General features: G+C 49.1%; 1 protein-coding gene across 2 annotated transcripts in view; it reads right to left on the reverse strand.

Annotated features, from left to right (window-relative positions):
• Positions 1-2,764: 2,764 nt before the first annotated feature.
• Positions 2,765-14,421, reverse strand: part of LOC135983843 (C-type lectin domain family 4 member F-like) — a 34,465-nt gene continuing 22,808 nt past the window's right edge. For both annotated transcript variants that reach the window (XM_065597396.1, XM_065597395.1), the window contains 6 exons: positions 10,898-11,002; positions 8,465-8,572; positions 8,013-8,090; positions 6,958-7,109; positions 5,961-6,079; positions 2,765-3,211 (listed from right to left, as the gene is read on the reverse strand). In XM_065597396.1, the coding sequence (XP_065453468.1) occupies positions 3,049-3,211; positions 5,961-6,079; positions 6,958-7,109; positions 8,013-8,090; positions 8,465-8,572; positions 10,898-11,002 (725 nt within the window). In that variant the 3' untranslated portion in view covers positions 2,765-3,048. The remainder of the gene's footprint in view (positions 3,212-5,960; positions 6,080-6,957; positions 7,110-8,012; positions 8,091-8,464; positions 8,573-10,897; positions 11,003-14,421) is intronic.

Genomic DNA, 14,421 nt, shown 5'->3' on the forward strand with positions numbered 1-14,421 from the left:
ACACCCCCATCACCTGCATTGCTTCCAGTGGGACCAAGCCCAAGTCCGCAACCCAGCAAGGAACTAATATCTCCAGCATCCAGGGAGCAGTTCCAGGAAGAGCAGGAAGTAGATGAAAGCCTCAAGGGAGCTTGGACGCAGCATGGAGCGACCCACTACCTCTCAGCTCTTCTAACAGGTCCAGGTTTGTTATAGGAGGAGGACTCTTAAGGAAACCCTTTCTGGTGGGCACAAGGAGGACTGGCATCCTCAGAGACAGTTGGTAATTCCAACTAAGTATAGAGAAAAACTCTTAAGCTTAGCCCATGATCACCCTAGTTGCCATGCTGTGGTGAACAGGACCAAAGACCGTTTGGTGAAGTCATTCCACTGGGAGGGAATGGGCAAGGATGTTTCTACCTATGTCTGGTCTTGTGAGGTGTGCCAGAGGGTGGGAAAGCCCCAAGACCAGGTCAAGGCCCCTCTCCAACCACTCCCCATCATTGAGGTTCCATTTCAGTGTGTAGCCGTGAATATTCTGGGTCCTTTCTAAGGTGTCTTCCAGCACATAAGGGAGGCAGGATTAACCATTAAGGCCAAAAAGTGTCAAATAGGCCTAAACAGAGTAATGTACCTTGGACACCAGATGAGTCAAGGAACTATCAACCCTCTACAGGCTAAGGTAAATGCTATCCAAAATTGGCCTGTCCCTAAGTCAAAGAAGCAGGTCCAACCCTTCTTGGGCTTGGCTAGGTATTACCGACGATTTGTACCACACTACAGCCAAATTGCCACCCCACTGACAGACCTGACCAGGAAAAAACAACCAAATTCAGTTCAGTGGACTGAGAAGCGTCAGAAAGCCTTTAATCAGCTTAAGGTGGCCCTTGTTATGTCTGGCCCAGTACTGAGGGCCCCAGACTTCAACCAACTGCTCGTCATAACCACAGATGCGTCCGAGCGTGGTGTAGGAGCAGTTTTAATGCAGGAAGGACCAGATCAACAATTCCATCCAGTCGTGTTTCTCAGCTAAAAACTTTCTGAGAGGGAAAGCCACTAGTCAGTCTCAGAAAAAGAATGTTAGGCCATCGGGTATGCTCAGGAGAAGCTACGCCCATACATTTGCGGATGGCGGTTCCACCTGCAGATCGACCATGCTGCAATGAAGTGGCTTCACACAGTCAAAGAGACTAACAAAAAACTTTGTCGGTGGAGTTTAGCTCTCCAAGACTTTGATTTTGAAATACAACATATTTCAGGAGCCTCTAACAAAGTGGCTGTTGCACTCTCCCGGAAAGGTTTCCCAGAATCAGCCAGGTGAAAATGTCCCTGTATTCTAAGTCATTGTAGTCCATGAAATGTATAAAGTACTGTTTAGTTCTTCATGTAATTATTAGTGAAATTAGAGGTGCATGTATCTTCTTAATTCTGTTTCCTAAACCTCCAGGAAGAAATCCCAGCCGGTGTGGACCCGATCTGAACCAGGCTGGCCAGCACCAGCTGTGATTTGGGGGGCGTGTGATACATGAAGGGGGGGAGGGAGTAGCTCCCTTTGATGGACACCCAGCCAGTTAGCTGTAAAATCTCTCTTGATCTGTTCTCTGCTTGCTTTACCTGTAAAGGGTTAACAAGCCACAGGTAAAAGAAAAGAAGTGGGCACCTGACCAAAAGAGCCAATGGGAAGGTAGAACTTTTTAATATTGGGAAAGAAACTTTCCCTTTGTCTGTTGCTCTCTGGGCTGACGAGATGGGGCAGCGGGAATTCTGTTGAAAGTTTGAACCAGATATGAAATCATCAGATCATATCTAGAACTACTTTTAACAATCCAAAGGTGTAAGTAAATCAGAATGTTTAGCTAGACGCGATCAGGTTTATTTCTGTCTACTTTTTAAGGCTTGTGGATCTTCTCTGTGCTAACCCCAGATGCTTTTGTTTGCTTTCAGCTGAACCCCCAAGGAAGCTATTTTTGGGTGCTTAATTTTTGGAATTGCTCTTTTAAAATCTAGCAAAAGCCTAAGTTCCAAATGTAATTTTTTCCTTTTGTTTTTAATAAAATTTACCTTTTTTAAGAACAGATTGGATTTTTGGTGTCCTGAGAGGTTTGTGCATGTTGTTTGATTAGCTGGTAGCCACAGCTAATTCCCTTTGTTTCTTTCTCAGCTCTTCCCCGGGAGGGGGGGGTGTGAAAGCGCTAGAGGGTACCCCACAGGGAAGTATTCCTGAGTGCCCCTTCCTGGGTTAAAAGGTTTTGGGTTTTTTGCATTTGGGTGGTGACAGCATTTACCAAGCCAAGGTCAGAGAAAAGCTGTGACCTTGGCAGTGTAATACAAGGCTGGAGTGGCCAGGATTAATTTTTAAAATCCTTGCGGGCCCCACTTCTGCACTCGCAGTGACAGAGTGGGGATTCAGCCTTGACAACATCAGTCGTCGGGGCGGTCATCTTTCTCCCAGTACTAAATGCCCTTGGGAATAAATATTACACGTCTTTGAAGGAAGAGCAGCCTGAGATGCAGAAAAACACCGGATTGGGGAGGGACTGCTCCTGTTGGGTGGAAGGGACACACACGTTTTGATACGTGGCACAGCAGGGCAGGGATAGGAAAATTCGAACAGCTGTTGAATCTGGTCTCCCAGCTGAGCCTGAATTTATCTCCTCGGTGGCCCAAACCTATTTTGCGACATACCTTGCTTACCAGATACAACTGGACGTTTTAAATGTATATATAGATGGTTCTGACATCATCATAACATCTGATCCAAAGGTGCAAAAATTAGAAATTCAAGTCAAGCAAATCATTATTTATTGGGTGATTATGAAACAATAACTCCATGATCCAAGGACTTTATTCAGTGACAGACGTGAAAACATACAGAGTCAGCCACCCTGAGCGGCATAAGGCAGCTGTCTCTGTTACAGCCAGAAATATCACACCAAGACAAAGCATCCCTGCAATGCACATCCCATGCGGCCCCCTCCAGTGCACAGGGCTCCTCATCGGCAGGTGTCTGGAAAACATGCTCCATAGCTTGGAAATTCAGGTGCTTTCTGAGATACTGGGACCTGAATATCACAGCCCAGCCAGTCCATGGGCCTGCTTACAAATCCACCTAGAAGGCAGAGCGCAGTTCGCATCATTCCACAAATTCCCGTTGTGTGGATGGATATGAACACAGTCTTCTCTGCCTCCTATCCCCTGATCCCAGTTGTCTGGCTGATTCTGCGCCCAGAACCTGCAGATCAGAGTGTTAATGTCTCAGGGGAGAACCACAGCCAATTCCTGAGCTCAGTCCTGCTCTGTGGACTCTATGGTTGGCAGGGGACCAAGACACCCAGCAATGACGCAGTGAATCGATCCACCCCCCGGCCACCCCTCAGAGTTCTCTACAGCTCTTGTGGCCATGGTAACGAAGGGCTTCTGACCGCTGGGGGTAGCAACTGCCCTGCGCCGGACAGGCCAGCAAAGAGCCCAAGTCAGTCTGTGGCTCCAAATGCTGACAGCAGCAACTCCGATCTCAGTGCCCAGAACCAAAGAGCACGTGGCACAGCACGTCCCAGGCACCCCCGAGATGGGAACGCAGGAACGGGAAGAGAGGGCAGCGGGGGTCAGTCATTAACTTCTCCAAGGCTCTGCTTATGGGCCCAGTCCACAGCCCACTGAGGTCACTGCACCGACTGCAGCTGGCTCCGGCCATGCCTCCGGCCCCACAGCCTCCCCTTCCCCAGCCTGACAGAGGGGAGAGCGCAGTGCAATCCCAAGGAGAGCGTGAACCTGCCGCTCACTCCAGACTCACCTGGCTGTACTGAGTTGACTTGAGGCCAGATCAGGGCCGGCTCTAGGGTTTTTGCCACCCCAAGCAAAAAAAATTTTGGCTGCCCCGCATCCCAGCCCTGGGCTCCTCGCCACACCCTCCTGCTGTCCCAGCCCTGGGCTCTCCCCCACACCCACACCCCCTGCTGCCCCAGCTCTGGGCTCCCTCATTCCTCCCCACCAGTGCCCCCCCACACACACAGCTCCTGCTGCCCCAGCCCTGGGCTCTCCCCCCACCACCACCACCTGCACCCTCCTTCCGCCGCAGCCCTGGGTCACTGGTAACTCACTCCCAGGGCGGGTCATTCAGCAGGAATTTTAGATGTGCACAGAACACAGACAGGATTGGTTCCCATATGGTTACAGAACTGCAGTGAAGTGGAACAATTTTCAGCGTGTGTGATTGGAGGATATCTGGATGCAGATTATAAGACTGTCCTACATAAATGAGGAAAAGTTGAGGTGCCTTTATTATTCTTTTGTTCCACTCTTTCTTTCTATGGGGAATTTGCCAATGCAATATCACTGTCTTCCTTTTAAACAAACAAACAAAAGGCAATGGCTGTTGAAAATAGCAATTCCAGTCCTAATAACCACTGGGAAGCATTTCTTGCTCAATTTTATCCTACTTTTTCTTCAGCAAGTTACCGTGGATCAGTATATTTGATTTGGGAGAAATGAAGTAACAGCCGCCCAAACTGAGCTAGAGCACTCCTGAATTTTGAGGTGTTCAAATCTGGAAGGCAGGTGCTGGCGGGGCGGGGGGCCTGTGGCTCCGCAGGGGAGCACGGCACCATGTATGCAGCAGCGTGTCTGGCGCTGCACGAAGCCAGACACGCTGGTCTGAGTGGCACGGTAAAGGGCTGGGGGGTTGGAGAAGGGGTCAGGGGTTCCGGGGGGCAGTCAAGGGACAGGCAGCAGGGGGGGGTTGGATGGGGTGGAGGTTCCAGGGGGCAGTCAGGGGCAGGGAGAAGGGGCGGTTAGAGGGGTCAGGGGTTCGGGGGGGCAGTCAAGGGACAGGCAGCAGGGGGGGTTGGATGGAGCGGAGGTTCCGGGGGGCAGTCGGGAGCAGGGAGAAGGGGGGGTTAGAGGGGTCAGGGGTTCGGGGGGGCAGTCAGGGGACAGGCAGCAGTTGGATAGGCATGGGAGTCCCAGGGGTTTGTCAGGGGACAGGTAGGGGGTGGGGTCCTAGGGGGGAAGTTGGGGGGGGGTCTCAGGAGGGGACAGTTGGGGACAAGGAGAAGGGAGGCTTAGATAGGGGTTGGGATCCCAGGAGGGGGCAATCAGGGGACAAGGACCAGTGGGGCTTAGATAGGGGTGGGGTCCTGGGGGGCAGTTGGGGCAGGGGTCCCGGGAGAGGGAGCAGGGGGGTTGGATGGGTTGGGGTTTCTGTGGGGGGCAGTCAGAGGGAGTGGATGGGGGCAGGGTGGGGCTACCCTCCTTCCCCATGGAGTGACCTATTTTTTGAATGTTAAAATATGGTCTCCCTGCCCCTCCCAGCGCAGCTCTCCATTCACAGCAGGCTGCAGCATGAGGTCTCAGCTTCCTCACTCCCTCCCCCTCTTTCCTGTTGGTAGTGGCCAAGGGAATGCTGGGAAATGTAGTTCTTTCCCTGCTCCAGGGCTGGCTCTATAGGCAGGGAGCTCACCAAGGAACTACAGCTCCCAGGGTCCCTGTTGGTTCTCAGCTCCCAGGCTGGATCCCCCGGCTGCCGCCCCTGCAAATGGGCTGCCCCAAGCACGTGTTTGCTTTGCTGGTGCCTAGAGCCGCCCCTGGGGAGCGCAGTGCAATCCCAAGCAGAGCGTGAACCTGCCGCTCACTCCAGACTCACCTGGCTGTACTGAGTTGACTTGGGGCCAGATCCTCAGCTGGTGTAAATCCCTGTGGTTCATTCAAGTCAATGCCGAGTTACCCCAGGGGAGGCTCTGGCCCTGGGTCTCATTCGGCACTGAACACACGCTCCGTGTTTAGGCTCCTGCTCTGAGCAAAGGGGCATTAGCAGAAATTCCTGAGAGGATTCATTGCTGTTGTGGCAGCGCCCGGGGGCCTCCCTCAGGATCGGGCCTGCTGTGCCGGGTGCTGCATAGACACAAGGGGCCGTACAGACACTGCCCGAAGGAGCTTGTGAGCAAACGTGTAATAAATAATCACTTCTCTCAAGCTTTACTCACCCCCTGCTTGCGTCTGCTCTGTATTCTGTGCCATCCACCCAGCGCCAGCTGCCTTCTGTCCCCCGGTCGGTGAGTCCAATCCAGTGACCTTCTCCCTGGATCTCCCTGGAGAGAAACTCCTGCACAACACAGTTTGCAGCATGTCCAGGTCACCCAAGAGAGGCTGCAGGATGCAGCCGCAGCTGCCTGGGCTGAACAGATTTGGGGGAGAGGAAAGGGCGTCTGGTGGTGTGAGCTGGGCACTGGGCAGCGGGAGACATGGTGTCCTGCCCCCAACGCTGACAGTGACTAGCTGGGAGACCCTGAGGGAGTCCTGGAGCATCTCTGTGTCTGTGTCTGCATCTGTATCTGCCTGGGGCTACCAGCAGCGACCTGTCTCAGAACACTCCCCCCACAGCCCCTCAGAGCTGGGCTGCGGCAGTGACTGACGGCACCTCAGAGTTCACACCAGCGCCCTGCCCTTGGAGGAGGCAAAGCTCGGAACAGAGAACTGGGTGCAAAGTCTAGCCCTGCCGGAGGGTGGGATTTTCCTCCTCCGAAAGTGCCGCAGAGGCCTGGGGAGAGGGCTACAGTGGGCATGTGGGGAGAGAGGATTCTCTGAGAGGTGCATGGCCCCTTGCACACAAGCCTTCCAGATACAGGCTTCCAGATTGTCCAGCAGGAGCTCAGTCCTGGGGAGAGGGATCAAAGCGGGTCCTCCCTGGGAAAGGTCATTGGGTTTGCAGGAAATGCTACATTGGAAGTAGGGAAAATCAGAAATGAGCCTGACCCCAAATCCCCCTCCCCCAGAACCCCAGACTCTGGGAAATCCAGATCCTGGCACTGTTCCTCTGCCCGTCTCTGCTTTTAAACTGATGGGTGAATCCCCTGAGTCACGTTCCAAGGCTTGGCATCCTTTCCGACGGTTTCCAACCTCAGCTGCCACTTTCCACCTCCTTCTGGTATGACACAAGGCATTGAGCCATTGTCCAAACCCCTAGGAGCTTCCTGCACTCACCTGTTCCGCCTGGGAGGAGACAGAGGTCAGGTGCAAATCCTGAGACACACAGAACCGCTCGGCCTCATCCCATGATTTTTTTTCTTGTGAAAAGTAATAAAAGTTCCCACCGTAAAACCTCCAGCCCCTGGGGAGCTTTGTCAGCACGTCACCTAGGAGCAGAGACTGAGGTGAGACGCCCGGGCTAAAGTCACAGGGACACACGCAGGGAGCTCAGGGTTTCTACTGCTGCATTTCTCCTGCCCTTCAGCTGCCCCAAGCTCAGGGAACTTCTGAATCCTGATTCTCCAGCATCACAATAAGTAACTTTTGTGCCCACATGAGGGATCCCAAAGAGCGCTGCACTCCATTGCCCATTCTACTAGTTTCTCTTCTGCCACTTGTTATTAAAATGTATTTACCTGCTCCACCAGCATGAAACGGGATTTTCCTTGAGCAGTTGACCAAGCCGCTTACATATGTCCGAGGGTCTAGTGCCTCCTAGTGGTCTGCTGTGCTATTGCACACTGCTGTATCTGCTGCCTACATTTTCTCTTCAGTGGAAACCAGAATAATAATAATACCCAGCTCTTCTATAGCGCTTTTCTTAAAAAGAACAGGAGGACTTGTGGCACCTGTGGGGTGCAGGCTCCCTGTGGCGCTTACCTCAAGCAGCTCCTGGAAGCAGTGGCATGTCCCTGGTCCGACTTCTATGCAGAGGCGCGGCTAGGCGGCTCTGCACGCTGCCCCATCCACAGGCGCCACCCCCGCAGCTCCTATTGGCCGTGGTTCCTGGCCAATGGGAATGGCAGAGCTGACGCTTGCGCGGGGGCAGCGTGCAGATCCCCCTGGCTGCTCCTAGGCATAGGACCCGGAGGGGGGACATGCCGCTACTTCCAGGAGCTGCACGGAGCCATGGCAGTCAGGGAGCCTGCCTTAGCCCCCCTATGCCGGTGACCGGACTTTTAACAGCCCGGTCAGCTGTGCTGACCGGAGCCGCTGGGGTCCCTTTTTGACTGGGCTTTGTGGTCGAAAACTAGAAACCTGGAAATTCTAATTGTGCTCCTGTTACTTACTGTACTGCTTCCGCATCGTGGTGCAAGATGTGCCGACTTCCTCCATTAACAGCTGCAGCTGGTCCAGTAACGGGAGGCCTAAAACCCATTAAAATAGTTAAAGGGGCGCTGGCGTGCGGGGTAGGCCCAAGCTGTAGCAATTGTCCACTCCGGGATCTCAGATGATATTCGGAGGGTTTAGGATGTCTTGCTTCCGTAGTTGTAAGCTCCATGCATACTAGGTGTGAACTGACCCGGGCCTGTCACACCAGCTGACTCACAGTCCTGCAAATACCTTGAAGTGACACAAAGCGTAGATAAATGCAGTAAAATACCCTCTATGCATGGGGTGCCATCTTCACGCCCCACTGGAACGAATGGGACAACTCACGGAGTAAGGCACCGCTCAGTGTGAGTAAGGGGATCACAGGAGAAGTCAGCAGACAAGATTCTAATACAATAATAATACTTGCCATTTTGTTCCAGGGCTGGTGAATAAGATACGTTGCGAAGCTTCAAAGAGACTTTGATTTTCTGAAATGCTTCTGCAACTTGGTGTTTCTCCCTGAGCTCTCGGTGATCTACAAGAGATGACAGGGGAGAGAAATGACTGGAGAGTCGACACTTTGCCCCCTTTCTTCAGAGGAGAAAGAAGAAATTGGATTGCAGTACCTTCCCTCACGCCAGTGGGTGCTAAGGGTTTGTCTACACGAGAAAATTAAATTGGTTTAGAAATGGAGTTGGTTAAACATGTGCAACTTCCATGTGGGGAGCCTCATAGTTTAGTTTCCGAATGCCTCAGACTGATTCACTTAAAGTCAGTGTAAAGCAAAGCACTCAAACTGAAATAAGAGTGTTCACACGAGGACATTACACCCGTTTAACTAAATCGTCTGAAGGAGATGCCGCAAGTTTAGATTAATAGATTTTAAGGATAGAAGAGATCATAAAATCAACTAGTCTGCCCTTCTGCATAGCACAAGCCAGAGAACGTCTCCTAGCTGTGCTGATGCTACAGGAAGCCTGGATCACTCTGTGGTATTTTCCTAAATCTTCCTTCCATATATTGTAGTTTGAGTGCAGAGTGACATATGGCACATGGTATAATTAAGATTCCTTGATATTTCCATTCTAAAGGGTCTTTTCAGTTGATTAGACCTTTATTAGCTTTCATGTTTTGGGCTGAAATTTATGGATCTATGCCTTATTTTTGGTCAAATTCTATTGGCAGTTACCATGGTGTATATCTGAATGGACACTACTGTCAGTGAATGAGGGAGGGATATGTAGTAAATTAGGCAGGCATCCACTCAAGGGCGAGAGAGGACAAAAATGCATATTGAACAAATTCCTCATTTCCTGCACACTGTCCAGGCTTCACACTGGATGAGACAAGGATCTGGCAGAACAAAGAGAATGTGATCCTGTAATTATAAATTATTTGTAATCAATGTCAAAGGGGGAAGACTTAAGGTCTTTTGGGACAAATTTACTTTTGGAATTTTCTGACTTTTGAGTGCTCCTTCTTGCAACCTTCAAGTTCTTTTTGTAACGTAGTTAAATATAAAAAAAACCCTATCATTAAATGGATGTTTTTTGTCAGAGAGCGAGCGAGCCTGGAGCACTGGGCCTGGTGTAAGAGCTGAGGTCTGAACCATAGTCAGCAAAGTCAGGCCATGCCATGAACCAAAGTCAGGCCATGTAAGAAAGCAGATTCACTGTCCGATACATGAACTTGGCAAGGGCACCGCTAGCCTTGCTAAAACACAGGCACTTCTAAGAAGCAACAGATACTGAGTATGTATGTGAAAACATTCCAAGAGATTAGCCCAGGTACATCCTGACCTAGCACAAGATAAGAGGGTTTGACAGAAGTGAGGAAGAGGGATGTTTTGCCCACAACATCTGGAGCAAGGGACAAGGGGAGGTAACAAGCAGATGTTATGAGACATATAAGGTGGGTATGTAAATTTTTTGTCTCAGACCTAGAGACAGCTAAGGGAAGATATGATTGAGGTCTATAAAATCATGACGGGTGTAGAGAAAGTAAATAAGGAAGTGTTGTTTACTACTTCTCATAACACAAGAACTAGGGGTCACCAAATGAAATTAATAGGCAGCAGGTTTAAAACAAATAAAAGGAAGTATTTATTCACACAATGTACAGTCAACCTCTGGAACTCCTTGCCAGAGCATGTTCTGAAGGCCAAGACCATAACAGGGTTCAAAAAAGAACTAGATAAATTCATGGAGGACAGGTCCATCAATGGCTATTAGCCAGGATGGGCAGGAATGGTGTCCCTAGCCTGTGTTTGCCAGAAGCTGGGAATGAGAGACAGGGGATGGATCACTTGATGATTCCCTGTTCAGTTCATTCCCTCTGGGGCACCTGGCATTGGCCACTGTCGGAAGACAGGAGACTGGGCTAGATGGACCTTTGGTCTAACCCAGTATGGTCATTCTTATGTTCTTATAAACGTCGGGGTACCTTGCCTTAATACTGTGTGTGGCCGAGGGGACAGCAGAAATTCCCACTGCTGACTGAGCCGTTCCTTGCAACGGGGCACTCATGTGTTAGTGTATCTGTTGCTCCTGGGGGACACTAGGAATGTGCCTTGAGGGCAATAAACCTGGCCGAGTGCCTTTGTCGGCGAATTGCGCCAGTGGTCTTTCTTTATGAGTAACATTGAGGTCTGTTGAATTAGCAGGCTGCAGTCTCTGCGAGTGCTGATAACATTGGAGCTCCAAGAGCAGAAGCACTGAGCAGGTGGAACAGCTCAAGCAGCCTGAACGCATTACCAAAACAATGACATTCCAGCCTTCAACACTTAATAGTTTTTACTACCCTCCTCCCACCCCCCCAAAACTCACATAAATGTTGAGTTTATAGCTACAGCTGAACTTACACATAATGGTCATTGTAACAAAAGAAGCACCGAGGGAAAGACTCAGCAGTATAAGTACAACACGGATGATGACCTCTCTCTTCTGAGATGTCTCAAGTAGTTTTCCTTGAAGGAGAAGAGGAAATGTTACAGCTGCATTTCAAGGGCTGAAATGCTATTGATTATTATAAAGTTAAAATCATATACTAATAGAATAAAAAGAATATATATATATACAAACACACACACACACACACACACAGGGAGTCTTATAAATATCTAAATTTATTAAGTGGTTGTGTAAATTAGAAATTCATATTTTCATAGATTTCTAGTTCAGAGAGACCATTGTGATCATCTAGTCAGACATCCTGCATAACACAGGCCAAAGGACTGCCCTACGATAATTCCTGCTTCAAGTCCAACAGCTGTTGTTGATGTAGAGCGTATCTTTTGGGAAAACATCCAATCTTGATTTTTAAATTTCCAGTGATGGGGAATCCACCACAGCCTCTGATTTAGTTCGGGATTGGTCCTGCTTTGAGCAGGGGGTTGGACTAGATACCTCCTGAGGTCCCTTCCAATCCTGATATTCTATGATTCTATGATAAGTTGTTCCAACGATTAAGTACCCGCACTGTTAAAAATGTGTGCCTCATTTCTAGTCTGAATTTGTCTAGCTTCAACTTGCAGCCACTGGGTTGTGTTATACTAGTGTTTTTCAACCTATGGTCTGTGGACCCCTGGGGGGCCGCAGACTATGTCTAAGATGTCTATTAAAGGTTGTTGTTACCACAGAACAGTGGTTTTCAACCTGTGGTCCACACATCCCTGGGGGTCCACAGACTATATCTAAGATTTCCAAAGGGGTTTGCACCTCCATTCGACATTTTTTAGGAGTCCACAAGTGAAAAAAGGTTGACAAAAGCATAACCACTGTGTTATTCCTTTGTCTGCTAAACTGCAGAACCCTGTATTATTAAATTTGGGTTCCCCATGTAGGTACTTAGAGACTGTGATCAAGCCATCCCTTAACCTCTCTTTCATAAGCTAAATAGATGGAGCTCCTGGAGTTTCTCACTAGTGGATAGCAGGGAGGAAGTAGATGTGATATATCTGGACTTTAGTAAGGTTTTTGACACAGTCCTATGTGACATTCTCATAAGCAAACTAGGGAAATGTGGTGTAGATGAAATTACTATAAGGCGGGTGCACAACTGGTTAAGACCGTACTCAAAGGATAGTTATCAATGGTTCACTGTCAAACCGGGAGGATGTATCCAGTAGGGTCCCACAAGGGTGTGTTCTGAGTTTGGTACTATTCAATATTTTCATTAACAACTTGGATGGTGTAATGGAGAGCAGGCTTATAAAATTTGCAGATGATGCCAAAGTGGAAGAGGTTACAAGCAGTTTGAAAGACAGGATTAGAGTACAAAATGATCTTGAGAAATTGGAGAATTGGTCTGAAATCAATAAGATGAAATTCAATAAAGATAAGTGTGAAGTACTACACTTAGAAAGGAAAATTGTGACACAAACACAAAATGGGGGGGAAGTGGTTAGGCAGTAGTACAGCTGACAAGGACCTGGGGCTTATAGTGGATCACAAATTGAATGAGTCAAGAACATGATGCAGTTGCGAAAAAGGCAAATGTCATTCTGAGTTGTATTAACAGGAATGTCGTATGTAAGACACAGGAGGTAATTGTCCCGCTCTGCTCGGCACTGGTGAGGCCTCCTCCGGAGGATTGTGTCCAGTTCTGGGCACTGCACTTTAAGAAAGACAAATTGGAGAGAGTCCAGAGAGCAACAAACATGATAAGAGAAAACCTGACTGCAACGGGATGCCTTGCCCTGCCAGCTGGAGAGCCTCGCACCAAGCCAACTGAATACGGAATGAGCCCCATCTGAGGGGAATAAGGCAATTCTCTACAAAGAGCAGTAAAAGAGGGACGCAGAAGGAGCTGCAGCTGTGCTGAAGGATACTGCAGGGAGAAAAAGGGGTGAGTCAGGAAACCCTGGCTGTGTCTGAGACTGAAAGTCAGAGCCCCAGTGAGGGAGAGCTGGGAGGGCTGGTTGGGAGATCAGACTGGGACGGAAGAAAAGCCCTGGGGGTAAAAGAAAACACCAGAGCTAAGTAAGGACTTTTTCTTTGTGTGGTTGGAACAGGTTTTTGCTTGGGACTCTGGGTTGCTGTAAACTGGTTCTGGTACTAAACTAGCCCAGGTAAGAACGTTATTAATCAGAGAAAGCCTCTGTAAGTTCTTAAAGGGCCCTTATAAGAAGAAAACCCAGTGGCGAGGAGCCTGCAGAGACATCCCTGGCCAGGAGGGGTCACTCTGTAAGTGGCCATCTGCTATACTGACCGATGAGGAAAGGTTGAAAGAATTGGGCTATTTTAGTCTCGAGAAAGGAAGGCTGAAAGGGGAGCTGATAACAGTCTTCAAATATGTTAAAGGTTGTTATAAAGAGGATGGTGATCAATTGTTCTCCATATCCACTGAAGATAGACCAAGAAGCGATCAGCTTAGTTGGCAGCAAGGGAGATTTAGGTTAGATATTGAGAAAAACTTTCTAACTCTAAGGGTAGTTAAGCTCTGGAATAGGTGTCCAAGGGAGGTTGTGGAGTCCCTGGATGTGGGACTCTGTGCTCCAAAGCAGTACCCTGATACCCCCACATCTACCAGGGTGATATAATTATATGTTTTGTACAAAGTATGTCTTAAAAGACTTGATCTGTTGAACATTAATATCCCGTTGGATTGTATGTACTACCATTGTTTGTGGAGTTATAAAGTTTCACTGCGTGTGTGTTACTGAAATATGTTGCGAGGTTGGGAACACCCACAACCAGCCTTTCAGGTGCAACAATGGAGGAGCCCGACATGCTGATGGCCCATTAAAAGGAATCCACACTCCCAAGGACTGTTCCAGGAACCTGTACAATGGAGACTTCTCAGCGAGAACACAGACAATGGAGACTGCTTGACCCAAGCATAGATGTTTCCACCAAGCTGGAAGACTCTATAAGAGAGGAGAAGTGACATCTTCACTTGGCCTCTCTCCCCCCACAACTCAATCCCTGGAAACGTGTCTGGAGAACAAAGACTGACAAGGGGAAGATGGTCCCAGGCTGGACAGGAGAATCCCAGCTTGTGTAGTAAGGACCTAGACCATCAGGGTGAGACACGGCTTGATTCAAATCCTGTCTAGTGACTAGAACTCAGGTTGTGATTTTACTTTTATTTCTTAGGTAACCAACTTTGATCTGTGCATTTATAATCCCTTAAAATCTGTCTGTAGCTAATCAGTCTGTTTTATATTTTACCTTAAACAGTGTGTTTTGGTTGAAATGCTTGGGAAATCTGCTCACCATACAAAAGCTGGTGCGTGCCCTCTCCACGTTGAGGCGGGGGCAGACTGGGTAATAAATTTACACTGGTCAGGCTTCTGACCAGGGCAGGACGGTACAACCTTGGGGTCCTAGGCTGGGGAGCTGGAGGGAATTGGCTGGAGCCTCTCTATTGTTAGTTCATGAGTAG

The sequence above is a fragment of the Chrysemys picta genome, chromosome 5 (assembly GCF_011386835.1).
Source record: "Chrysemys picta bellii isolate R12L10 chromosome 5, ASM1138683v2, whole genome shotgun sequence".
Lineage (NCBI taxonomy): Eukaryota > Metazoa > Chordata > Testudines > Emydidae > Chrysemys > Chrysemys picta.